Source organism: Balaenoptera ricei, chromosome 14, assembly GCF_028023285.1.
Source record: "Balaenoptera ricei isolate mBalRic1 chromosome 14, mBalRic1.hap2, whole genome shotgun sequence".
In the NCBI taxonomy this organism is placed as follows: domain Eukaryota; kingdom Metazoa; phylum Chordata; class Mammalia; order Artiodactyla; family Balaenopteridae; genus Balaenoptera; species Balaenoptera ricei.
The window spans coordinates 8,569,893-8,597,643 of NC_082652.1; the positions used below are offsets into that span (position 1 = coordinate 8,569,893).

Below are 27,751 nucleotides of genomic sequence, written 5' to 3' on the forward strand. Positions count from 1 at the left end.
TTCACTGTCACAAACAGCACTGTGATGGACATCTTGTACATGTGTACTACTTGGGTACCCATGTGAGTGTTTCTCTAAGGCAGGTATAGAGAAGTGGAAATGCCAGGCTGTAAAGTATGTCCCATTTAAATGTTACTAGATTTACAAATTGTTCTCCAAAGTCATTATACATTTTTTGCACAACCAATTTAATAAATCTGACAAAACTGACAAATCCTGGAACATAAAAATTTGTTTTCCCTATATCTTGCTTCTCCATTTTTGTGTCTATTCTTCACTAAAACTAAAGGATTCATCTGAGAGATGGTGGATTGGGGTAGAGTCCAGAGAATTATCCACCATGGGATTGATTACACCTATGATTTTGGCCTTATTTTTGCATACTTCTCCGCGATCCAATGGGCCATACAGGTGTTTTAACATCCCATAGACACAGCAAGCCTTACCTGCTTTGGCTCCACAATGGATTCACACGTCTTCCTGTAGTAGTATTCATTGACTGCACAGGGTTCACAGCACTTGCAACAGGGATAAATACGGGATCGACAGCATTTATTTGAGTAAGTGTTGATGAGAAAGTCAATGAACACAGTGGCCTGGGAAAAACCCAGACAAGCACCATGTCAGTGAAACTTCCTTTTGCCAAATCATTTTCATAAAATGTGAGAAAGAGAATCCCTTACCAAACCAAAGTAAGAGAGGTTTGAACCGATGTACACGATCAGCTGGATAATGTCAAATTTTCCTCCCTGGAAACAGAGTACAAAAGGTTACCCGGTTGAACTTCAGAGCAATGCTCTTTTGCTCTAACATGTAATTGTAAGTTCCAGCAGAGGAGGGAGTCTAGTGCCGTGAATTTGACAGATGCATCCAAAGTGTTCACGGCAACAAAGATTAAGGAGACTGAAAATATGAATCCCATTCCTCCTGCTTCTGCCTTTCAGGATGTGCTTGAAAACATGGATGTTTTAAACAAATAAGCACTGGAACTCACACATTGAGAAGAGAACCATTGAAAGTTTGTTTTTCCATTCAAGGTGAGGGTTTCAAAAGAGCTTTCCCTAAAAGTGATTTGAGATTACTTTGGAAACAGAGGGAAGGAATGTCTGCACGAACTCTTCCCATAGATGTCCTTGTGGTTTTTATTCTCAGTGTCTTTGTATCCTCTCACTATATCTCATCGATTCTTGTGCTGCTTATCACCATGTTACATAAGTAATACGCTGTCAGACAAGGTATGTGGGCATCTGTTGATTTTTGCATACCCAGCCTCCCCTCCTCCTGGAGACAGCATGCCCGTTTTGGAGAACCGTTTGTGTCCATACTCAGTCCATGTAGTTTGCGGGGAAGGGGCTGGTTCAGCGCTGGTCTAAGACCAGCCATTGTGAGTGACCCTGGTCATAGTAATTAGTTCAGAAGTGAGCATCTGGCCCATATTGGGCCAGTCAAAGCCAGTGGCATCTGCTGAGGCTTTTGCTGAGATGTTCTCTTTTCACTGAGGTTGCTAAATTGCTAAGGTATAAGTAGCTGCTAACACAACTGCATAGTGATGACCTGCTGTGAATGACACCAAAACAGAGGAGAACAAATGTAAGAGATGGAGGGAGGCAGATTCCTGATGATGTTGTTAAGACATCTGGATTCAATGATGCCTGAAGCCTGAAAATTGCCTCTGGATTTTTCAGTTATGTGAACTAAAAAAAAAAAAAGACTTCTTTTTTCCTAAGCCCATTTGAATTGGATTCCTTACAAAGTATTTTGCAGAGGGATTTCTTTCTCTCTCTTTTTTAAGCATCAGAGTATATTGAAATTTGAGTATTAGGTTTTTTCCCCAAGCCCACTCTTGTACTCATTAGATGACTTGTCCATGAACAAGGACATTTCTTCCCCCTCTCTGATCCCACATGCAAGATGCACAGTGCCAGCTAACGACTATGACCAAAACGTTCACCCTTTGAGACGCTACAGCAATAATTAAGACACAGTCATAGGAATGGAGATGCCAGTGGCTGAGAGCAGAGAAGAGACTTACGGTGCCAAAAACCAGGATGTCAAAACGGATCCCAAAGGCTTTTATCAGGGTCCGCTTTTCGATATTATTTTCCTTATAGTACTTGGCGTATCTGTAGGAGGAAAAGGATACATATTTATAAAGATCTATGTGGAAGTGCTGGTATTTTATGAAAAGAAAAACCGAAGCAGTAGTCAATCTAGTCTTCTTTGTCCATCTTCTAGCTCTGCTGTGGTTGGCAAAGGGAAGAACACTATCCAAACCCATGAAATTCTCTCTCTCTTCACCTGGAACCAAGGCACCACTTCCCTACCTCACCTTCTCTACTTCCAGCATCACAGGATGATGGAAAGTCTGTGTTTTAGTTTAAGATTAAAATGAACAATTTTTAACCAGTACAGGGTTAACAACAAGAGAAATTTAAAAAAATAACGTCAAGCACTCTGATCATTCTCTAAGAGGGAAAAGTTTAGCTTCTAGAACAAAGAGGGGGAGGGTGAATCTTAGATACTAATTAATGGATTGGGAACAGGTGCCCCTCAGCAATCTGCTCTAACTGTGTTTTCTTAAGATTCTGTATTTGTCCGTTTGGCATCCTTTATCACCAGGGCCAAACTAGCAGACAATGTTGTTTACAAGCCCCCTGCAATCCAGCTTTTGCGAGTATGTGAAAATCATGTTACAAACCCTCTGACCAATCCTGAGTCCACATCTCCAGCCACCACCTGTATCTAACTTTCACACACCCAGCCTGCATTTCCCCTGCCCTAACTTGCCCAGGGCCAGGTACCAGACAACCAGAGACCACCCCTGTAGCCCAGAGCCCACCAACTACTCAAACTAGCTAATCCTAAGCTGTTTCCCCTGCCCTGCCTTGCCTTTCCCACAGAAAACACAGTAAAGGCTCTGGGCTGTGCTTTCCCCTTTCTCCTGCTAACCCCTGACCAAACCTGGTGCTTCCCCCTGGGGCCCTGTGTGGCCTGGTGTGCCCCACCTCTCGGGAAATTCTTCTTTCAAGGGCATTGACTTCTCTGCGTTATCACTCAGTCACCTTTATAAATTAAGACCTGGGCACAAATCACAGTCACCCCAAATATGCAACCCTCATCAGTGCTACAGTCAGGGAAAGTGGCATGTTTTGTTTTTCATGAATAATTAGGAAGGCTTAAGCCACATGCCTCAAAACTTTTAAATCTGACTCTCCCTCTTACCACTTTTGGTGGTTGTTTTTAGGTAAGGACATATATTTTCTTTGAGTTATTAATTCATAATCTATTTACAGGTGTGGGGAGAGAAGAAAACAGAAAACAGATGCTCTGCCAGAATATAGTATGGAACATCTGAAATTCTTATTCTTTTTAAACTCTCGATCTGACATTGAGATCAGTTAGATATTCTCAGGCGCTGCAGTGCCTGTTTCTGGCCAAAGGGGTTTCAGTTTCTTTGCATCTGATTGTTCTCATTCCATGACAGTACTTTCTTCTGCTCTATTAATTGATTTGTTTTTTAAAATACAAAGCAAGCATGCATCACCACTCCATGCCCCAGGGTTGCATTATCTCTCTATGCAAGCTGTTTTGCTGGAAGGTTAACATTGTATAGTAAATACTTGAATTTCTGCTTTCAGGGTCTTGGTACAGTGGTTCTCAAACTGAGGGCAAGAATCACTTGGGAAGTGTGTTCAAAAGGCAGATTCCTGGGCCTCACCCCCAAAGGGTGGTTTCAAAAGGTGTGAGGTGTTTCTAGGAATCTGTATTTCCAGGAAAGGTACCAGGTGGTTCTGATGCAGGTGATCAGTGGGCCACACTCAGAACACCAGGCCCTGGGCAAGGATGTTTTTACACTCTGTAGTGGGTTGAATAATGGCCCCCCAAAAAGATAAGTCCAAGTGCCTAACCCCTGCACCTATGAATGTGACCTTATTTGGAAATAGGATCTTTGCAGATGTAAATGAGTTAAGGATCTCAAGATGAGATCATCCTGGATTTAGGGTGGGTCTTAAATCCAATGGCTGTATCCTTATAAGACAAAGGAAAGGGAGAGTTGAAACAGAAACACAGAGGAGGAGGCCATGTAAAGACGGAGGCAGATACTGGAGGGATGCAGCCACAAGTTAAGGACCACCTAGAGCCATCAGAAGCTAGAAGAGGCAAGGAAAGATCCTCCCTTAGAGACTTTAGAGGGAGTATGTCCCTGCTGACACCTTGATTTTGGACTTCTGGCCTCCAGAACTGAGAGAGATAAATTTCTGTTGTTTAAAGCCATCAAGTTTGTGGTAATTTGTTATAGCGGCCATAGGAAATGAATACACACACACACATTCTGAGAAGCAGAGAAGCACATCAGGCATTCTATTCTGTGTGGGTCTTCCCTGCTTTACACATCTTGTAAATAAACTGAATAATTGAAAAAGGATCTTTTGCCATGGATCTTTTGGTAAAGGACAGAATTCTGCAACGTGATCAATTCCTTCAACTTCCTATGTTTTAGAAAGTTATATTTTCTCATAAACCTCATATAACCTCTAACTTCCCTTTTGTGTGGCTATTTGAAAATAACTTGTCCAGTTACCCATCAGATCTTGACATTTTATTTTTGGCTAAAGATTTCTTCTGGTGCTTATTCCAGAGAACCAATGCTCTAAAACTTTGTTCTAAAAGAATATTAACATCACAACCAGTTCTTCAGAAAGCTCAGATCTCTCCAGGAGCTAATGTTCTTAGGCTTAGCTCAGTGACTTGAAGGACATTTGCTAACATCTGATTGGTACATTGCCCTGCATGCGTCTGCTGATTGCTGAAAAAACAGCCTGTGAGGGCAGTCGGGGACCACTGATCCAGGCTTCTCTTTTTGCTAATGGCCACAAGCCAATTCAGTAGAGCAGCTGGGAATGATCAAAACATTACCTAAACTAGGAGCTGGTTTCAGGGCCCTGGATGAAATTGCACTGACCCGGAGAAGGCAAAATCCTCTTACGTCTTGATCTCAGCCAGCCTTTAGCCAAGGGTCTCAAATTCAAATGCCTATAGGGGCCAGATAACAGAAATGAGTGATGCAGCCAGGTAAGAGGCAATAAGGAGTGGTGAGGACCGTGGTAAACCAAGAGCCACATGCCCTTTCTAAAGGGAACCACTGATACTCAGCTCTAGCCGAGTGCTCCCTGTGGAATATGAAGCCAGTGTTGTCAAATGGTTTGATTTTTTTCAAATAGTTTAATTTTCAAAAAAAGTAGGAAGTCCATATTTTTATGTAGAATGTCTCAACTTTCAAAACATTGTGCAGGCCAAAAACAAAAACAAAATTTGAAGCCTGCTTGCCAGTTAATGATGCTGCTTTAAGTAAAATATAAATAGAGCCATTTGCTTAAGTGGACCCCTCCAGAACTCAATAAGAGTGCTAGCAGAAGGGTTAGGAAGCAGTGAATGTGTATGTGTGTGTTTGCACGTGCACGTGTACTTTGGCCTGTACTTGCATGCTCAGATTAAGTAGATACTTTATTTTATTCATTCTCCCAGGCAGCTAGCAACCTGGTTGTAGAAAGAAAATATAGTCAGGTGAATCATCTAAGAAGGAAGTATGTTTAGGATGCTAGATAATATAGTCTAGACCAGTGCTTCTCAAATTTTAATGTGCACATGAATCTCCTGGGAATCTTAAGATGCAGATTTTGACTCAGTAAATTGAGAGTGGGGGCTGAGATTGTACATCATAACAAGCTCCCAGGTGAGGCCCATGTTGCTGGTTCCAGGATCACATTTGAGTATCAAGGGTCTAGATTAGTGATTCTCAAACTTAAGTTTGCATTAGAATAACCTGGAAGGCTTATGAAGACAATCCCCAGAGTGTCTGATTCAGTAGGTCCCGGGTAGAGCCTGAGAATTTGCATTTCTAACAAGATACCACATGATGCTGATATGGGGACCCGCACTTTGAGAACCACTGGTCCAGACCATTAGTACTAAAAGTATTCAGAGAAGCTAATATGTTTGCAAGTTGATTCCCTAACATGGACTCCTATGTGTGCAGTTTCTCTTCTTAACAGGAAAGCTCAGTCCTCAGGAAAGTGCATGATGCCTATGGGGGTCCTATCCTGTGCTTGGAGAGGCCTTCTCTGGTTGCATTTCCCTGCACCCCCATCACGCTATCTTGTTTGATTTTCTTTGAAGCATTTATCATCATCTGAAATGGTTTTGTTGGATTTGTTTGTTCTATTGAGGTATAACTAACATATAATAATAAAATGCACAAGTCCTAAGGGTTCAATTCAATGAGTTTTGACAAATGAATACTCTATGTAACCTAGATCCCTGCCAACATCTAGAACATTCCATTACCCCAGAAAACTCTTGTGCTCCCTTCCAATCGGTTCCTACTTCTCCTTTCTACACCCAAACCCCAACCCAGCAGCCATTGTTCTATCTTTTGTCATCACAGATAAGTTTGCCTGTTCTTGTATTTCATATAAATGGTATCATAGAATGTACTCGTTCAGGTCTGGCTTCTTTCACTCAATGTAACGTCTGTGGGATTCATCTATGTTGATGTGTGTATCAGTAATTTCTTACATTTTTATTTATGTTAAGTAGTGTTTTATTATATAAATATATCACAATTTATTTCTCCATTCACCTGTTATTGCACATTTGGGTTCTTTCTGGGTTTTGGCTATTATGAGTAAGGATGCTGTGAACATTCATGTGCGAATCTTTTTGTGGAGATATGTTTCCTTTCTCTTGGGTAAATACCTAAGAGTGGGATTTCTGGTTTAGAGGATAGATGTATGTTTACCTTTATAAGAAACGTCCCAACAGTTCTCTAATGTGGTTGTACCATTTTACACTCCCACCAGGAAAGTAGGAGAATTCCAGTTGCTCCTCCTCCTTGCCAACCTTTGGAATTTCCAGTGTTTTTAATTTTAGTCATTCTGGTGGGCATGTCATTATATTTCATTGTGGTTTAAATTTGCATTTCCCTGGTGACTAACGATGTTGACCTGGAGTTTTTTATTTACTTATATTTTTGTCTTATATGTATAGACATGTCCTATTAGGCTATATGCTAAGCGGTAACTTGTCTATTTTGTTTACCAATGTATACCCATTGGGGCAACAAATATTTTTTTCTTCAATATATATTTAATGAATGAAGAATGCCAGTATCAACATCCTACCAGCTTCTTAAGCAAATTGTATAACCAAGGGATATACTCAGCAACTCTCTCTGAAAAGGAAACAGCAAAAGCCTGCTTTGTGTCTGGAACCAGAGCACAAAATGACCAGCCATAACCACAGTCACAGAACCCTGCCTGCCTCCTCCCACAGGAAATGAAAGGTCATGGAGACTGTGTTATAAGCCTCAAACTGAGAGGCCAAGTTACTGCTGGTCCAGTGTTGTAGGGACAAGCTGAAAAAATTATCCAGACGTAGGAGGTAACGTGGAAACTAAGTTAGGGGCACAAGATCACCAATGGGAAAAACTCAGGAGCAGAGGACTGAACTGTGCAGAGCATCAAAACAAGAATAGATCAGCACAAAACCAGCACTAGCCAGCTTAAGAGTGAAAATGAACCAGAATTCTAGTGAATTAATAGGATTGAAGTCCAGAAGCTAGAAGCATAGGCGATGTACTACAAAGAACCTTAAAAATTAGACAAAACTACAGTGAGGAAGCAATGTTACCCAAGGTATCAGGAGTCTTTAAGGTGCTCTTACCGGACTTCCCTGGTGGCGCAGTGGTTAAGAATCCGCCTGCCAACACAGGGGTCACGATTCGAGCCCTGGTCCGGGAAGATCTCACATGCCGCGGAGCAACTAAGCCCATGCGCCACAACTACTGAGCCTGCGCTCTAGAGCCCGCGAGTCACAACTACTGAAGCCCGCGTGCCTAGAGCCCGTGCTCCACAACAAGAGAAGCCACAACAATGAGAAGTCCATGCACCGCAATGAAGACCTGACGCAGCCAAAAATAAATAAATTTATTAAGAAAAAAAAAAATGTTCTCACCAAAAGGATTTCCAATCAAGATGGCAGGCTGCCTCACCCCTTACACAAAGAAGTGCAAGATAAAATATTTTTTAAAGTCATATCAATATATTATTGAGCTCAAGACAAGGAAGGGCAGGTACTAGAGATGAGTGGTAAGTGGGGACTAAAGCCACGTGAACCCTAGGAGTACCAGATCAGATTTGTATCTGAGCAGCTAGAGTCTTAACATACTTCTTGGGAAAGGAGCTGAGGCTGCAGATGCCCTACTTAGCAAGGAAGCAGGGATGGGATACTTCTAGTGGAGTGAAGACATCCAGCACCAAGAAATTAAACTAAAAACTGGTTTGTATTTGATAGATGCCATACAGTCCTGGCAGGAACAACTACAAAATTAAATTATCACCCCAGAGGAATGTCTCCATATCCCATGGCACACACAAAACTTCGCACAAGATCATTTCTGCCGAAGTCCACCAACAAATATTCCAAAGCCCCACAAAGAGAAATCCCATCCAAGTTGCTACAGTTCAGTGTGAAAGGGGTTATACAGTAGATTGGACAAAAGGAGTAGGACCCATAAGCTAAGAATGGATCTCACTGAAACAATAATAGATGGCTTTGAAAAAGAACTGAATATAAATCCGAGAAATGAAAAATAATAGCCATATAGTTTTTTTAAAACCTGAAAGCATATGGTAAAATGCTCATAACCTTTGATCCAATAATTCTGCTTCTAGAAATTTATCCTAAGGAAATAATCTGGGATTCAAACAAAGATATATGTACAGAGATATACACTACAGAGTTATTTATAAAGAAAAATCAGAAATACCCCAAATATCCAATAATGGCGGAATGGTGAGAAAATCATGAGATGGAAGGGAAAGGGTGTGTTTTGAGGTCTTAGTGATCTAGGTTAGGATTATGGAGCTTCTACTATTAGCTGTGGGTCTAGGGGAGATCATTTCACCTTTCTCGGCTTTCCCCGGGACACTAATATCTACCTTCCAGGGTGGTTGTGAGGTTTAGTGATGGTGATATAAATGCCTGGTATATAGAAGACCCTCCCTAAGTTGTAGCTAATGTTATCATTACACTCACAATGGAATACGATGATAATTAATGTGATGGTCACAAAGAATTTTGAGTGACCTGGCATGTGAAAAGCCCCCACAGGATACCAAATTATAAATGTGATATGATCTCATATAAACCTCACAAAACAATTGGTTAGACGAAGGAACATTCACCACAAGGTTAGCTTCAGTTATCTCAGGATAGAGGAACTATGGGTGATTTTTATCCTCTTCTCTATGCTTTTCTCTGTTTCCCAAGTTTTGTTTTTATCTTACCAACAGTGTGCAATTCTTTAATAATTCATACAAAAATTCAGTCACTGCCTAGCTCTTAGAGGAAGTCTTTTACATTCCTCTTGTTGCCTTGGGAACCAAAACTAGTCTTGCTGGCTGCTGGGGATACAATTCAGCCGGGCCTGGAAGGTCCCTGGGGATCCAAGGGTGGCCAGTCACTGGGCAAGTCTGACGTGGAGCACTGTTACCTGAAGTTGTAGCCAGGGTACAAGGACTCCTTGGCAGTCTTGTCATCAAGGCGACGGAAACTGTATTTTGGACGGCAATGATGGAACCACCTGTCCAGATTGCAGTCCCAGTAGATCTCAATGCCCATGATTCCTCCCTGGGGAAGACAACGAGAGACAATCTCTAAGTCCCGCTGGACATGGGTTATGCAGCCATCAGACATCTCCCTGCATAGGGATGATCACTGAAGGAAAAGTTGGCTCTTGAGGGAAAAGAAAATGCTAATTAAAAATTTCCGAGCCATAGGTGCAGCCCTGTCTAACTCATACAACTACTACTGTGGCAGCTACAAACGCACCTCCCTGCTCCTCCTCCCACCTGGAACACACCACCGTTAAATTTATTTTCCTAAAATATAACTTTCAACAAACCACTCCTGTAATCAGACACCTTTAATGTCCACCCCCCGTTAAAGTTTAAGTTGAAACTTGTTAGACTGGAATTCATCGTGCTCCATCACATCTTCTCTGCTTATCTCCCAATACACCCCTGGAGAAAGCTCTTATTCCGAACTCTCTATGCTTTTCCCTAAACACACTTTGCATTTTCATTTCTTTTTTTAAAAACAGCTTTATTGAGATACAGTTCACATACAGTTCGCCCACATAACATGTGCATTTAACAGTTTTTAGTATATTCACGTATATGTGCAACTGCCACCACAATCAATTTTACAACATTTTCATTACCTCCAAAAGAAAACATGTAAACTTTAGTTACCACCCCTCTCTCAAGCACTAAGCAACCACTAATCTACCTTTTGTCTCTATAGAGCTCCTTGTTCTGAACTTTCATATGAATGAAATCATATAATATATGATCTTTTATGTCTGGCTTCTTTCACTTAGCATGATGCTTTTAAAGTTCATCCATGTTGTAGCATGTGTCAGTACTTCATTCCTTACTGTGGTGGAAGAATATTCCATTGATTGAGTATACTACATTTTGTTTATCCATTCATCCTTTGATGGACACTTGGGTTGTTTCCACCTTTTGGCTATTATGAATAAGCTGCTGTGAACATTTATGTACAAGTTTTTGTGTGAACATATGTTGTCATTTTTCGTGGGTACATACTTAGGAGTGGAGTTGCTCGGTATGCTTTGAATTTTTAAATCTTGGCCCTTGACCTTTTCTCCCAATGAAATGTTTCTCCCAGTCACCTCTCTAGCTAAATCCTCCTCATCCTTCAAGACCCAGCAAACATCCTTCCCCACCCACTCAGCCACCCCTGTGCTCCTCAATTCATGGTGACCTTTCTCTTCTCTAAACTTCTAAAGAATCTGTTAATCTCTTACCTATACTTGGTACTTCTTTTTTTCTACAAACATTTTTTTGAGTACTGACTATCATATTTCTCTGAATCTTAGACACCATTGCTTGTAAGACACATAGGGGTTTTTTTTTTAATGTTCCTCTAAGAAAAAAAGGCTGTCAAACTGTGAGACTCCATCAACTGAAAGCACTTCCTGATTTTGAAACTATTAAAAGTGAAAAAAAGGTATGTCTTTGAATCAATGAAATTAGGCATTTCAAGACAGTATGCTAGATGCTGAGGATACAGAAATGAGTAGCAAGGAGGCTCTGACTTGGAGAAAGGGGAAATAATACAGAATAATCACAACTGCCATTTTTTTGTCAGGCACTAAGCCAAACGCTCTACGTATTACAGTGAATATCTAATGCCTTTGTCACTTGGCGTCCAAATTGCCTTCTTCTGGGAAAACTACCTGGAATTTCCTTTGGGAAACACCTTTCCCAACTCTCAGTGGTTTGAATGGGGCTATGTCCTCTCCAAGCCCCAGGAGTGGGCACATGACGCAGGCCTGGCCAGTCAGGACAGTGCTCCCTTCTGGACCTGGCGATTGATTCAGGATAGATATGTGGCCCAAGGTAGACCAATCAGAGCTCTTCCTGAGACATTTTGCCAGAACCATAGGAAAAGAGGTCCTCTACTGGCTGGGACCACTAGCTATAGAGTGTGAAAGTCTAAAGCAGCATTGTCTAATTGGATTTTCTGTGATGATTTCTATATTCATGCTGTATAGTACAATAGCCAGTGGTTATTGAACGCTTGAAATGAGGCTGGTATAACCAAGGAAATAAAATTTTAATTTTATTTGATTTTAATTAAGTTTAAGTCACTTAATGTGACTTGTGGCTACCATATTGGATAGCACAGCGCTAGAGCTTTGGTGGCTTTGCCTTGACATGTGGAGAATATGCCTGAGAATGACATCATCATTAAGGAAACAATCAAGAGATGAAAGGAGTCAGATTCCCAAAGACATCATTTGAGTTCCTGGAGGCAGCTATGCCTAAATCTATCATATTCTTCATTCAATCAACAAATATTTATTGAGTGTCCATTATGGGCTGAACATTACACAAAAATGAACCCCCCCCCAAAAAAAAGCTAAATGTCCCTACCATCATGGAACTTACATTCTAGTCAGGGAAAATAGACAACAGACAAATGGGTATGTAAAATATATAGTATGTCAGATAATGCTAGGTGCCAGGGATAAAAATAAACATGGAAAAGGCCATAGGGCATGCTGGGATAGAGGTGGGAATTGTCGCTTTAAATGTAGTGGTAAGGGAAAGCTTCACTGAGCTTATATTTGAGTAAATATTGGAAGTAGGTGTAGGAGGCAGCTAATGCTATGTCTGGGACAGACTGTTCCAGGCAGAGGGGGACAGCAAGAGAAAACTCCCAAGGTAGGAAGATGCCTTGGGTATACTAGAATGTTCATTTCCCCGGTCTTTTTACACAAGTTAATATGGTTCCTTTTTTGCTTAAGCCACTTGAGTTTGGTTTCTATTATTTGCCCCCAAATTACTTTTTAATTTATTTTTTGCTTACATCATTTGAGTTGGATTTCTATAACTTGCAACTAGAAGAATCCTGACTAATCCAAGTGTGGTAGTCTGAGTGATGGTCCCCCAAATATTCCTAATCCTAGGTCCTAATCCCTGGACCTCTGAATATGTTACCTTAAATGGCAAAAGAGACTGCAGATGTGATTAAATAAGGATCTCGAGATGACGAAATTATCCTGGATTATCTGGGTGAGCCCTGTGAAGACACACTGGTCTTTATAAGAGGGAGGCAGAGCAAGATTTGACACAGAATAAGAAATCAATGTGACCACTGAAGCAAGATGCTGTGCTGCTGGCTTCGAAGCGGGAAGAAGGGGCTGTGAGCCAAGAAATGCAAGGAACGCTGTTCTAAAAGGTGGAAAAGGCAAGGAAATGGATTCTCCCCTAGAGCCTCCGGAGGGAGCATGTCTCTGCTGATATCTTGATTTTGGCCCAGTGAGACTCATTTTGGACTTCTGACCTCCAGTAGTATAAAAAAAAAATGTGTTGTTTTAAGCCACAAAATTTGTGGTAATTTGTTATAGCAGGCACGGGAAACGAATGCACTGAGTGTCTCTCATAGGGTTGTTGTGGGATTAGATGAGGTGATGCAGGAAAAGTCCTTGTCACCGTGCATGGATTTACAAAATGCTCAATAAATATGAGCATATTATTAAGACCCAGTGGTCCAGCCTCTTGGCCATTTGTCATCCTCCATCCCTTGACCCTTCCCCCACCCCCACATCCCACTGTACAAAGACGTCACCAACCTGAATTGCCACATCTGAAAAATTATCTCTTGTTTCTCGGAAGATATCTCCTAGTCGGAAAATGGGACACTGTGGATTCTGAGTCTTGTGAAAGGTGCAAGTGACGTTTAAATCCGGCAAGATGTTTCTCCTGCACATAATGGAAAGCAAACAAACAAACATCTCTATTGAAAACTGGGATCCATCTCTTTCATAGGAGTGAACCAATGTGGTACCTGGGCACCATGAGGGCCTCCAATGATCCTGCCTCCTGGGATTTACACCCTTGTGTATTCCCCTCTCATATCGTACAGTGTTGGTCTCTGTGACCAATAGTATACGACAGAAGTGATAGTGTGTCTCTTCTGAGATTAGATTATAAAATACAGTGGCTTTCATCTTGGTTACTGTCTCGCTTGCTTGCTCTTTGGCTTGGATCTCTTGCTCTGGGAAAGCCGGCCACCGTGTCCTAAGGACACTCAAGCAGTCTGAAGGAGAGGTCCACATGATGAAGTACTGAGCCCTCCTGCTGACCGTTGTGTGAGTGAGCTTGGAAGAGTATTCTCCAGCCCCAGTCTAGTCTGGAGATGAGAGCTTGACTGCAACCTGAGAGACCCTGAGCCAGAACCGCCCAGTGAAGTCATACCCAGATGTCATTCTGGGACGCACAGAAACGATGTGAGAAAATTAAAGTTTGTTGCTTTTAGTTTCTAAGTGTTGGGGTGATCTGTTACACAGCAGTAGATAACTAATATAGCCAGACATTCTGGGTGCTTACGTGGTGTAGTTGTGGCTGGGGAAGTCGATATTATTCTTGATGAGCACAGTGAAGTTTTCAGCACTGCCCAAGAGCGCAGGCCTGAAAGAGAGGAATGAAAAATGGGGATCAGTGACTACAGGGACCAAAGGAGTCAGTGGGCCAATGGGCCAGAGGCTCTGGTTTCTTGCTTGGGTCAATATGCTGGATGAAGAGAAGTGCAATCCAGTGGGAAAAGCCTTCCAAAATTCTCCAGCTTCTCCAGGGAGAATTTCTCCCTTCTTAAGACCCCTGTGGAAGGAATTCCCTGGTGGTCCAGTGGTTAGGGCTCTGCACTTCCATTGCAGGGGGCACGGGTTCAATCCCTGGTCAGGGAACTAAGATCCCACAAGCCACGTGGCATGGCCAAAAAAACCACAAAAAACAAAAGAGACCCCATGGCATTTACTGTAATACTTCTCACTCTGATATAATTATATGTTTAGGTATGCACAGTGGTATGTTGGTAAACGTTTAATAACCAGCTCTCCAGGAAAACAAAAAGCCCTGATATTGTAGGAGTTACTGATTATTGTGGTATAAATACTCCCACCCTAGCTGATTTCAAGCTACCAATAGAACATCAGTGAACTTGGAGTTGGGAAGGGATGAGCAGAAACGGCTCAGAGCTGGTACAAGCCAGCTCCAGCACACTCCTGTTTGTATCTTTCACAATAGGCTTTGTGATCCTGCAGGGCTGAGACAATTTTCTCATCTTGGCATCCTCAGCCTTTAGCACAGGGCCACACATATATAATTGACTCTATCATTCACACTCTAGAGGCTCTGAGTAGTGTAAAATTCTCCATGAGTGAGAGGAGCCCAAATTCTCGACTGCTGGAAGGTCCACCCACCATCCATGCATTCATTCATTCAACAAATATTTATTGTACTGGGCATGGGGCTGAGCATTAGGGATGTAGTGGTGAACTAGACAGTCGAGGCTTTTGTCCTTGTGGGGTTGACAATCTGTTAAAGACGGAGAGAACTGGCTCCATAAAAAGATACCACTGTTGCCTGACATGCCTGAGTAGGTGGCAGATGTATATTGGGAGAAGCACAGGCTAAAGGTGGAGGGTATTTGGAAGGGGACATCAAGAATGATCTGCTTTGGGGGACTTCCCTAGTGGCATAGTGGTTAAGACTCCGCGCTCCCAATGCAGGGGGCCCTGGTTCAATCCCTCGTCAGGGAACTAGATCCCACATGCATGCCACAACTAAGGAGCCCGCTTGCCGCAACTAAGACCCAGCGCAACCTAAATAAATAAATAAATATTAAAAAGAAAAAGAAAAGGACTTCCCTCGTGGCACAGTGGTTAAGAATCTGCCTGCCAATGCAGGGGACATGGGTTTGATCCCTGGTCCGGGAAGATCCCACATGCCGCGGAGCAACTAAGCCCGTGCGCCACGACTACTGAGCCTGAGCTCTAGAGCCCACGAGCCACAACTACTGAAGCCCGTGCGCCTAGAGCCCGTGCTCCGCAACAAGAGAAGCCACCGCAATGAGAAGCCCGCGCACCGCAATGAAGAGTAGCCCCCGCTCACCGCAACCAGAGAAAGCCCACGTGCAGCAACGAAGACCCAATGCAGCCAAAAAAAAAAAAAAAGAATGATCTGCTTTTTATTCCAGGACTTCCAGAGCCCAAGTTTGGCTCTATTGGAGATATAACTATAGAGAACACTGTAATTTTTGCCTGTCCAGCAACTATTCCCCCTTTGGCAGTAGCACCTCAATTTTCTCCCTTTGGGCAAGCCAGGTCTCTTCCACTCTCAGCCCACTCTCATCTCCTGCCCATCCCTACAGCTCCCAGGGTGGGCAAGTGATCCAGAGCTGGTTAAACAGTGTAATCCAATCCCCTTGGCTGCAGTGATCCGTTCATAGATTGTCACATGCCTTAGGCCATTGAGAACATTACAGGATTTTTGTGGGAACTGTTGGGAAAGAAAAACTCATTTTCTCTAGGATTATTAGTAGCAAAGATGGTATAAACCTGGAGTGCCCCAGACCACAGTGTGAGGAGAGCCAGAACGGAAGAAAGAATAGTTAGGAGCTGGGGAGAGGAGGAAGGTGGAGGAAGAGAGAGAGAAAATCTTAAGACATCATTTGAAAGCCTTGATCAAGCCATGCCTGAAGCTAGTATTTCTGGACTTCTCATTTACATGAGTCAAAAACACAAGCCAAAAATTAACAGTCCTTTTTTTCTGAAGCCTGTTAAAGTTTGATTTTTTTTTTATACTTAAGCTTTTTTTTAAGTTTTTTTATTTTTGGCTGCATTGGGTCTTCGTTGCTGTGCGCGGGCTTTCTCTAGTTGCGGCGAGCGGGGGCTACTCTTCGTTGAGGTGCGCGGGCTTCCCATTGCGGTGGCTTCTCTTGTTGAGCAGCACAGGCTCTAGGCACGTGGGCTTCAGTAGCTGTGGCTTGTGGGCTCTAGAGCTCAGGCTCAGTAGTTGTGGTGCACGGGCTTAGTTGCTCCACGGCACGTGGGTTCTTCCCGGACCAGGGCTCAAACCCATGTCCCCTGCATTGGCAGGCAGATTCTTAACCACTGCGCCACCAGGGAAGCCCCCTAGTTAAAGTTATATTTGTCACTTGCACACACAAAAAATCTTATTTACGACAGATGCCTGCTATATGCCAGACCCTTTGCCTTTAGAACATTCTAAACCCCACACTTCCTGGGCAATACTCTAAGAATCAAAGGACTACAGGATCCCCTTTATTCCTCTTTCATGACACTTATAATTTTCTATTCTGAATTACAGCCCTCTGTACATGTGTCTTAGCTCTTCTATTGGGTTGGCCAAAAAGTTCGTTCGGGTTTTTCTGTAAGATGTTACGAAATACCCAAACAAACTTTTTGGCCAACCCGATATTAGATTGCAAGAGCCTTGGGACCTGCTCCATATCTGGGTCTTCTTGTATTTTACAAAAAATTTAGCACTGTCTCCCTTGTGTATGATTACATGTAAAATAAATATCTAACACCTACTACATGGTAATGGATGTGTTGGACGAACAATTAAATGAATCATCTTAGTAATCCATTCGTATAACATATAAGAAACTGAAGTTCAGGGAGTTACTTGCCCAGGGTCATGTAAAATTGCAGCCCAGGGCCCAGAACATTAGAGATGCACAGTATTTATCTGATGAATGAATGGTGGCAGAGCCAGGACTGAAAACCACAGGCAATCAAGAAGCCTCTTGCCTTGAACTAGGGACTCCTTGAATGTAGGCTGATGTCCCACCCAGGTCCTGGACATTCATTCTGTGACAAAGAAACTTCCCTGACCTACAAATGAACCAGGGTGGTGCCATTAATGATTGAGGGCGAGATGGGCTGATACTGCCTAGTGTTTCCCATCCGGACGTAGGAAACTTTCACCTGAACCTTCTAAAAAGTCAGTTTGGGGAAGTCTTCTCTTTGCCCCATAGATGCTGATAGTGTGGCCCTGAGTCACATTTGTCTTGAGCTGCACTGTCCAATATAGTCCAACATCTCCTAGGCATTTGTGACACGTGTGACTATTTAAACTAAAGTAAAAATTCAGTTTAGTTGTGGTAACCACATTTCAGGTGCTTAATAGCCACATGTAGCTAGTGGCTACCATATTGGATGGTGCAGGTACAGAACCTTTCCATCATTGCAGAAAGTTCCATTGGACAGTGCTGGTCTAGAACCACCACATGTCTAGGGGCAGATCATTTGTGTGTGTGTTATTGGGCACTTACTGTGTGCCAAGCACAGGGCTCACTTTGCAATCACTGTACAAGTATCATCTCATTTAATTCTCACAACAGCCCAGTGAAGTAGGTGCAATTATTATCCTCATTTTATTTTTTAATTTTTTGGCCACGCCGAGCGGCACGTGGGATCTTAGTTCCCCAACCAGGGATCGAACCCGTGCCCCCTGCATTGGAAGCTTAGAGTCTTAACTACTGGACCACCAGGGAAGTCCTATTACCCTCATTTTAAAGGCAAGGAAACTGAAGCTCAAAGAGGTTAAGCCACTTGTTCAAGGTCACACAGCAAGGATGTGTTAAAGCCAGGATTTGAATCCAGCTCTCCTTATTCTCTGCTGAAATGCAGCCCTCCCAGTGGTTTCTGAGATTTAAGATCAAGTTCTGCCTTCTGGGCCTGACCTTTTGTGTTAAAGAGAAGAGTCAATACAGGGGACCACCAAATCTGCATGTCACTATGAACATTTAACTTAAGAAAACTTCCCTCCCCTTCCATTCCTTTTCCTTCCTTTTCTTCTCCCTTCCCTTCCTCTTCCTTCCTTTTTCCTTTTTCCCCCCCTCCCTCCCACCTTCTCTCCCTTAATCACTCAGTACAGACACTGGCAGTCCGAAAGGATCCTGCTGTAGCACTGGAGGAGGTACCTGGCGGTGCCCTGGAAGGTACTGGGACAGCCAAGGGACAGGGGCACCCAAGGGTGTTGAAGGTATTAGCTATTTACCAGTTGGTACAGAATGATTTCAGTATTTTAACAACTATCAGGGGCCTCCCAGAGACCACTAGTGTGCCTGGCACAGGAGCCACCAAGCCAGTAAGACCTGGGACTTGGGGGGACGGTGCTGAGAAGGGAAGTCGGAACAGTGCCTGGCAGAGCCTCATCTGCTCAAAGCTGAGGGCCACCGTGTCTGTCCCCTCCCTACTACTCACTCTGGGGCCTTTTCCATTGCCTCGACGGGACACCAGGCGGAGACTTCACAGGTCTTCTGCTTCCCTTTATACTCTATACACCTGCCGGTCTGGATTCCTGTGGGGGTCAAGGGGTCGTAGAAGCACAGGTGTGAAAGAACGGGCGGGGGGCGGGGGGCGGGGGGGAGGAAACTCCACTCAACTCAAGCAAGAGACTATGTTTTTCAACCCAAGCAGTTTCAGTTTCCATGAAACCCATTCAAACCACAAACTTACATAAGAAAAATCAAGCAAGCAACTCATAGAACGGTAAGCTTTTCAAAAAAGGATCAAAGAGAACTCAGAAAGACCATGGATGCTGTTGGATTTTTTTGGTTTCTTTGCAAGAAAAGATGGCTGAGCGGGGAGCTGAACAGGGTATATTCTTTTGCCTCGTATAAATGGACTAGAACTTGGCTTGTAAACAGGCATCTGAGTCCCTCTAGGTGTATACAGCACGTACCAGGATGTACAGAGCCATGGAGTAAGCATGGCACATCTTCCTGGAGTATCAGTGTCATTAACAATTTTTGAGGGGAAAGTTAAATAGTAAATAATATTAATGACCTCTCCACCAACTCAAATGCATATGTATTATGGGATGGAATTGAATATCCTTATGCCTTTTTGTGTACATGTGTGTTATAAACAATGATGGTTTTTACTTTTTCTTTTTTCTTTTTTGTGGTAATTTTTTTATTATGTGCCTTAAGTTAAAACAAGAGCTTTGGAAATTCTGCAGGTTAATATTGTCCCCAGGTGTCCTGGGGGTACACATTCATCCTTTTCAACCTTTGGGGAAATTCAAGAGGAAACACTTAGAACACTCAGATGATGCTATGGGCCATTCAGTTTTTCTATCAGTGAGAACCCTGAAGGGGCTAATTCTGCAAGGTTTTCAGGAGCTGCTTTCACTGGGAATTAGAGTCACATTCATAGTCAGCAGCTGGTCCTCTGGGTTCAGAGTCGAGGCACGGGGCAGGTACAGGCTCATCCATGGCCTGGGGAGGGTGGACGAAGGCAGCTGAGAGCCAGAGGCTAAAAATCTGGGCATCTCGAATGTCTCCAGGATTCCAGACCATCCACCCACGGGGTCTCAGGAAAAGAAACAGAACATACCTTTGCTCTTTGGGCCCATCCGTCCCTTTTTACAACCCTGGTCAGAGGAACAGAGCGTCCTGCGGGTGGGATACTGCAGAGAGAAGGACAAGGTAGTGGGGAATAAGCATTGTGTGTCCCTACGATACAGAAGGGCAGATGTCTATGTCCACACAAAAACTTGCACATAATGCCAAAAAAAGGGAACAGCCCAAATATCCACCAGTAGATGAATGGACAACTAAAATCTAGTACATTCATCCAATGGAATGTTATTTGGCTGGCCACAAATAGGAATGAATGATGTACTGATACATGCTACAATGTAGATGAAACTTGAAACATGATGGATGCTAAGTGAAAGAAGCCAGATACGAAAGACCACATATTGTATGATTCTGTGTATGTGAAATGTTCAGAACAGGCAAATCCATGGACAAAAGGGTGATCAGTGGTCGCAGGGGCTGAGGGAAGCGGGAATGGGAGTGACTGCTAATGGGTATGAGGTTTCATTGTGGAATAATGAAAATGTTCTGGAAACTGATAGTGATGATGGCTGCACAGCTCGGTGAATATACTAAAAACCGCTAAATTGTACACTTTAGAATGGTGAATTTTATGGTATGTGAATTATATCTCGATAAAAAATAAAAATTAATGAACATCTAAGAAGCGTATGCCAGGGGCCACTTTCGGGGACAGCCCTTGTGTTGGAGAGCAGGGGGCCTGGTGCAAGCAGCCCTGTGGCTGCAGAACCAAGTGAAGCAGACAGGCACAAAGTCTCAGCAGGAAATGTGGAAATAAAGGACTCCAGCCAGCACTCTCTCCTGGCCTAAGAAAATGAGGTCAATCAGCTTTCAATAAGAGCTGAGGACAGAATGAGGAAAAGAAAAATGAGATGACTTGGTTTATGCATACTCGGCTTCCCATTTTTCAGGGACCAGGTTTACTGGCCCGTCTTGGGGAAACCAGAACCTCTGTGAAAATAGCCTCTTCTGTGCAATTTTACAGAGATTCAGGGGAGGCCCCAGGCTTGGACCCAGGTACAACCAGGTTCGGCAATAGCTGCACCATATTCTAGCTGAGTGGCCTCAGCCAAGTAACTTTGCCTCTCTGAGCCTCAGTTTCCTTACCTGTAAAAGGGGAATGAACAGATTTGTCTTATATGGCTGTTGTGAAAATTAAATGAATTATGGTGAGAAAGGGTTTAGCACATGGCTCTTGCTCAGTGAACGTTTCCTATAGTTTTCAATCTCTTTCATGTTCTCTTTTCTTCCCAAGTTGCTTTCTTCCTGTTACCCAGCATGTCCTTGGTTTGCTGCCCTTGTGACTCCCAACTACACTATGAACCCTTTGAATACAAGGCCTGGGTCATATCTTTGTAGTCTGAGTGCCTGACACATAGTGGGTCTTGATGAATGTGGAATGAATGAATGAATGAACAAATGATCATTTACTGTGGCTCATGGGAAGCTATGTTATTTTGATTATTGACTGGAAAGAAATCTCAGGAAAGAAGATAAACTGACTCTATTTTATTCTCCGAAAGAAATTCCAAAATTAAAAGAAATTAAAGACGTGGGACTTCCCTGGTGGCACAGTGGATAAGACTCTGTGCTCCCAATGCAGGGGGCCCAGGTTCGATCCCTGGTCAGGGAACTAGATCCCACATGCATGCTGCAACTAAGAGTTCGCATGCTGCAACTAAGGAGCTGGCGAGCCGCAACTAAGACCCAGTGCAACCAAATAAATAAATAATAAATAAATAAATATATTTTTAAAAAAGACGTTTTAATCATCTCTTTTTGTGGTTGTCACATGCGTTGACGATGGCCACAAATTCTTTTTCACTCTTGCCATTGGGAGGTAGAGGGTTTCCCCTTCCCTTTGAAGCTGGGCTGGCTCTGACCAAATAACCAACAGAAGGCAGTGGAAGTAATGCTGTGTCAGCTCTAGTACTGAGCCTGGGAGGCCTGGAAGCTTCTTTTGGTTTGGGGGAACCTGAGCTGCTATGAGGAAGTTTAGAAAGACTATGCGGAGAGACTCTGAAAGGAGGAGAAGCCTTGAGAGTCCCCGGAGAGGAAGAGAAGGCCAGCCATCCTGGTACCCCAGCTGAGCCTCCGAATGGTGCTAGCCCCAGCCGCTATCCGACTGCAGCGCCGTGAGAGATCCCATGCAGATTCCAAGATCAGCAGAACTGCCCAGCTAAGCTCAGTCAACCACTGAACTATGAGAGCTCGTAAAATGCTTGTTGCTTTAAGTCCACCAGGTTCAGGGTAGTTTGTTATGCAGCAATAGATAATTATAACCAATGTCTCCTCATTTTGGTGTACAGCTGGGGTTTGGCCATATTTACTGAGTCAAGCCCTGTCCTTGACTTCCACCTCCTGATCAGAGTTAGGGTGGGTGTCAGTATGCAAAGAGAGGAGGCGAATATCCCATTAGAGCAACCCAAACCAGCTTGGGTCACAGGTTAAAATCCCAAGAGTTACATAGTGTTCTCTGGGCTGCTCTTTGAGTTCCAGCCAGTCTGAGTGACATCCTGTCTGAGAAAGAGTAACTTGTCATTTGAATCATCACAGCTCTCATTTATCGAGTGCTTACAATGTATCATGCCTTGTTTCCAGCCTGTCACAGAGATTCACTCATTTGTTTCAAAAATCCTAAGAGCTAGGTTTTGTAATTACCCCATTTTGCAAATGAACATATCAAGGCACAGAGTGGTGAAGTTACCTGTCCAAAGTCACAAAGCTAATACGTCAAGTATTAAACCATTTACAGTCTAGCTCCTAAATCCAGGCTCTGGGCTACCCTAACTCTCTTCCTTACCAGTCTCAGTAACTTGAAAAGCGCTGTGAGGGACTTCCCTGGCGGTCAAGTGGTTAGGACTCCGAGCTCTCACTGCTGAGGGCACGGGTTCAACCCCTGGTCGGGGAACGAAAATCCCACAAGCTGCAGCGCGGCCAAAAAAAGAAAAGAAAAGAAAAGCATCTGTGCAAAGTACCACAGGGGTGGAGTGTGAGTAGCAATTCCAGAGTATGGGACAAAAGGGAAGCAAGGGCCCCAAACTGGATACAATTTTGGATGCTGCTGGGAAGGGAGGTGGGAGGGAGTGTTTAGTTGGACTGGCGCCCGCTACTTCATTAGAGTAACAGGAACATTTAAGGGAAGATGGGGGCAAGATAAACATAGAGAGGTCTCCTTTTAGGGGAACGTTATTGAGATAGACACCAAGGGAATGTTAGCTTGTTTCCAAGTTTAGGTAGAAATGAGGCCAAAGACTGTAATGAGATAGAGCTTATCCACCCTGATCTCTCAGACACTCAGAAATCTAGGTCTTGTCACCAGAGTAGGCTGACGAGCAAGACCCACAGGCAAGGCTGGTCTTCCCCACAGGCTGGGGACCCGCTCAATATTGCCACAGCATTGCACCCCTCAGTTGGGACGGTCCCTGGTAAAGCGCGGGTGTGTTACTCGAGAGGGGAACAGCAGGAGTGTGTTGCCTAGACAAATTCTGCTATAGACAAACTTATCAGAAGAGCTAGTTATCATTTTACAGAGCAGAGAGCAGGACTGGGATGGGACAGAATAGGACCAGTATGTCTTAATAGGGAAGAAAGTTTTCCAGAAAAAGTAGGGGAAGGTGGAGAGTACGGAGAGCGCAATGCTCCCATGTCTCCCGCCGTCACCCCCACCCACACCCACCTTCACCTCTACCCGCTCCCGCCTTCACCACTGCCCACTCCCGCCTTCACCACTACCCACTAGCCATGTCTCCCGCCGTCACCACCACCCACACCCGCCTTCACCTCTACCCACTCCCGCCTTCACCACTACCCACTAGCCATGTCTCCCACCGTCACCACTACCCGCTCCCGCCTTCACCACTACCCACTAGCCATGTCTCCCACCGTCACCACTACCCACTCCCGCCTTCACCACTGCCCACTCCCGCCTTCACCACTGCCCGCTCCCGCCTTCACCACTGCCCACTAGCCATGTCTCCCGCCGTCACCCCCACCCACACCCACCTTCACCTCTACCCACTCCCGCCTTCACCACTGCCCACTCCCGCCTTCACCACTGCCCGCTCCCGCCTTCACCACTGCCCACTAGCCATGTCTCCTGCCGTCACCCCCACCCACACCCACCTTCACCTCTACCCACTCCCGCCTTCACCACTGCCAACTCCCGCCTTCACCACTGCCCACTCCCGCCTTCACCACTGCCCACTCCCGCCTTCACCACTACCCGCTCCCGCCTTCACCACTGCCCGCTCCCGCCTTCACCACTACCCACTCCCGCCTTCACCACTGCCCACTCCCGCCTTCACCACTGCCCACTCCCGCCTTCACCACTACCCGCTCCCGCCTTCACCACTGCCCACTCCCGCCTTCACCACTACCCACTAGCCATGTCTCCCGCCGTCACCACCACCCACACCCACCTTCACCTCTACCCACTCCCGCCTTCACCACTGCCCACTCCCGCCTTCACCACTGCCCACTCCCGCCTTCACCACTACCCGCTCCCGCCTTCACCACTGCCCACTCCCGCCTTCACCACTACCCACTAGCCATGTCTCCCGCCGTCACCACCACCCACACCCACCTTCACCTCTACCCACTCCCGCCTTCACCACTGCCCACTCCCGCCTTCACCACTGCCCACTCCCGCCTTCACCACTACCCACTAGCCGTGTCTCCCGCCGTCACCACTACCACCCATGCAGTCTGGGAGAGACTGCATGGGTGGTAGTGGTGACGGCGGGAGACATGGGAGCATTCCTACCTGATATAGAGCCTAAAACTCTAAGAAGTGGGATGAAAAGTCAAGCTTGATTCCCAGGCTGGCCCTGCAGGCAGTTCACAGTGGACCGTGGCAGAAGCTGTGAATGAGGACAACTGGATTCTAAGCTTGGCTCTGCCTCCAGCAAGCTGCGTGACATTGGGGAGGTCACTGAACCTCTCTGATCTTTGTGCTGACCTGTAAAATGGGGCTGGGAATGCTGTTACCCCCCTAAAGTTGAAGTGAGGCTCCACTGAAACATGAGGTGCTGTGCAAAGGCCAAGGATCCCTGTTGTCATGAACTGCACAGGGAGTGAGCGATGGAGAAAGCAGGCCTTGAGCTGCACAGGCTCCTAGTGCTGGAGCTGGAGACCCAGGGGGACAGACCAAGACCTGGTGGTTACAGAGGGAGAACTACAACATCTTCTCACCCTTTCCACCCAGCCCAGATCTACACCCCTGCTTTGTAGCAAGCAGAGGCTCAGTAAATATTTGCAGGCTCCAAAACACGCCTGGTGTCAATTTCCATTTCCTCTGACCTGTGTCTCCTCCAGGAACTCTTATGACCCATCACAGCTTACCTCGGGACACAACCCTTGCTCTTGGCCTTCTATCTTGAGAAAGTTTGTCATCACAAAAAAGGAGTTCCCCTGTGGAGAAAAAGGAGAGAAGGCAAATGTAAAGCCGTTGAGAACAGAACTACTTAATCATAGTAATCCAGCTGGCTAAGTGCCTGGGGGTGAACCTTTCCACTCTTCTAAGTTTCAGTCTAGAAATCAGGGTCTGGAAGCAACTCGACAACCCTGAGGGCTTAATATCAAAGCTGGATGAGCCGCCCTGCTGAGTCGGGAGGGAGAGCAGAGGAACAGTTCAAATTGATTGAGCATTGGTTTTCCATTCCAGCCTCAAAAGCAGCCTTTTCATTTTTTGGACACAATAAAATCCCATTAAGTTGAAATTCAAGAGACCTGGGGAGGCGGAGGTGGAGGTGTCACCTTCATCAGAGCACTGTTCAGATTATCCAGGACTTTAATGAAAGGGCAGTAGGGCATCCCACCACCTGGGAAATAGCTGGAGGTTTTAATGACCCACTGTTAGAGACAAAAACGGATAGCAGCTTGGCTTTTATGGTTTCGAAAAGCTTTCCAGCTCCCAAGGGCTGCCAACGTGCCCTTTTGTCCCTCCCGCCCCCCATCTGTTCTTTTTTGTTCTCAACCCCACTTCAGTTTCTCCCTTCTGAGAATTCTACTTTCATTTTCTCTTCTTGCAAATTGAGACAATCTCATGCCTTTCTCTGTGGGCCACACCCTTCCTTTCCCTTGTGCAAAACTGTACCCAAGAGTGTTTTCCTGGAGACATTTTTGTTGATAAAATGTCACACAAACAATGTAGAAGGGCTGGTCCCCTCTAGGCAGAAAGTTCTTTACCTTTCTGGATCTAGGCAAAGTTTACTGACTTGATGGCCCTGCTTCTGAAGAATTGTGTATAAATCAGGTGTGAGTGAATCAAATCATGTTTTCAATGCACCAGGACACACTGCTATTTTGAGAAACCCTGTAGGACTTGATAAAGCAAAGAATCATCTCCTTCGAGTTGCTGGATCTGACCCAATTTTGCAATTTTTAGGTTTTCTCAGTTGGGATTTTCACAGAGCTTTTAAAATGGGGCCAATGTTTTTCTGGAGTGAAGCTCTAGGTCCCAGGGAGGGGTGCAAGGACCTGAGGACAGTGACCAGGGACGAGTCCTGGGAGGATGCTGATAAGTGCTCACCTGCAAGGGGACAGTGTAATCTGCCGTGTCGAAGACATTCCACACTACCTTCTTCACTCCGTTCTCCATAATCTCCTTTTTCACCTCTGACACCCCTTTCACCTTGGCATGCACAGAACTGATAACAGGTTCTTTCCATTGGTACCGCTTGTCATTCACCAAAGCAAAGCTAAATGGCAGACACAGAAAAGCATCAATGGTTTTCTCAAGGGAGGCACAGTGCAGTGGTTTTGGATGCAGGTTCCAAAAGTCACCTCCATTAAAATCCTAGCTTTGCTGGGTGACTTTGGGCAAGTGACTTGCCTTCTCTGTGACTCATTTTCCTTACCTGTAAAATGGGAAGAATAGTCATACCTACATCATAGGGTTGTTATGAGGATGCAACGAGATATGCATGCAAACTCCTTAGCACTATATCTGGCGCATAGTGAGCTTTCACTACATAGAAACTATTGGTCCCAATACCAACCTCTAATATTGCCTAATATACACCCTAATTTATAGGTTGCCTTCTCAAATACCAAAGTCCACCCCAGGGTGGTCCACCAGCTTTGTTTTGGGGCTCAGTAACACATTAGCATCTTTTTAATGGTGTGTCCAGCAGGTCAGCCTCCTGTTTTCCAGAAACAACCACCTGATTTATAAATAATATTGATAATAGCAGCTACCCTTTATTGAGCACTTAGTACATGCCACGTGCTCTGTATGCATCATCTCCTTTAATGCTCACAACAGCAATAGGAGATAGTTACTGTAATCATCACCCTTTTGTAGATGAGGGAATGGGCTCAGAGAGGTGAAGGAACTTGCCCAAGGTCACACAGGTAGTCAGTGGCAGGACTGAGGTCCTTGATTGGTCTACCTTATAGCCCAGAGCCAGACGTCTTAACCATGTACTCTACTTGTTCATGCATGATGTGGCTCTGCCTCTGGTTTCCTGCCTTTTGATCCATTCATTAGCTATTAAAATCTTCTTTAGAATAGGAACCTAAATTATATGGTGGGGGAAGAGAGGGAGAAAGTGGAATTGATAACTAAAAATGGTAGATTCCATCCCCATTTATCTGTTTCCCCATCTCCCATTGCCCTGAATAACTGAGTTTATTTTATTTTTTATTTTTGGTTTTTTTGGCCATGCCGCATGGCACATGGGATCCTAGTTCCCTGACCAGGGATCGAACCCACACCCCCATGCAGTGGAAGCGTGGAGTCTTAACCACTGGACTGGCAGGAAAGTCCCTTAAGAGTTTATTTTAAATGCTTTGTTTATTCATTTGGCAGGTACCTATTTTGGTCTCTTCCCTCTGCTCAGCCTCTGATGTCTGAATGATATTAGGAAGTCTAAGCCAATGGTTGCCCTCTATGAGCTGACCTTGGGAAACCAAGACACAGTGGGCCAAGGCTTGGTCC

At 44.6% G+C, this 27,751-nt stretch overlaps 1 protein-coding gene across 3 annotated transcripts in view; it reads right to left on the bottom strand.

Annotated features, from left to right (window-relative positions):
• The window catches only part of P2RX7 (purinergic receptor P2X 7), a 54,276-nt gene that overhangs the window by 7,726 nt on the left and 18,799 nt on the right, over positions 1 to 27,751 (bottom strand). For all 3 annotated transcript variants that reach the window (XR_009497148.1, XM_059893607.1, XM_059893608.1), the window contains exons 2-11: positions 26,342 to 26,510; positions 25,153 to 25,221; positions 19,805 to 19,877; positions 18,668 to 18,764; positions 13,983 to 14,063; positions 13,226 to 13,355; positions 9,554 to 9,690; positions 2,033 to 2,123; positions 684 to 749; positions 447 to 596 (exon numbers count right to left, since the gene is read on the bottom strand). Coding sequence is in view for 2 of the 3 variants with exons in the window: in XM_059893607.1 (XP_059749590.1) it covers positions 447 to 596; positions 684 to 749; positions 2,033 to 2,123; positions 9,554 to 9,690; positions 13,226 to 13,355; positions 13,983 to 14,063; positions 18,668 to 18,764; positions 19,805 to 19,877; positions 25,153 to 25,221; positions 26,342 to 26,510 (1,063 nt within the window). In the remaining variant the exon portion in view is untranslated. The remainder of the gene's footprint in view (positions 1 to 446; positions 597 to 683; positions 750 to 2,032; positions 2,124 to 9,553; positions 9,691 to 13,225; positions 13,356 to 13,982; positions 14,064 to 18,667; positions 18,765 to 19,804; positions 19,878 to 25,152; positions 25,222 to 26,341; positions 26,511 to 27,751) is intronic.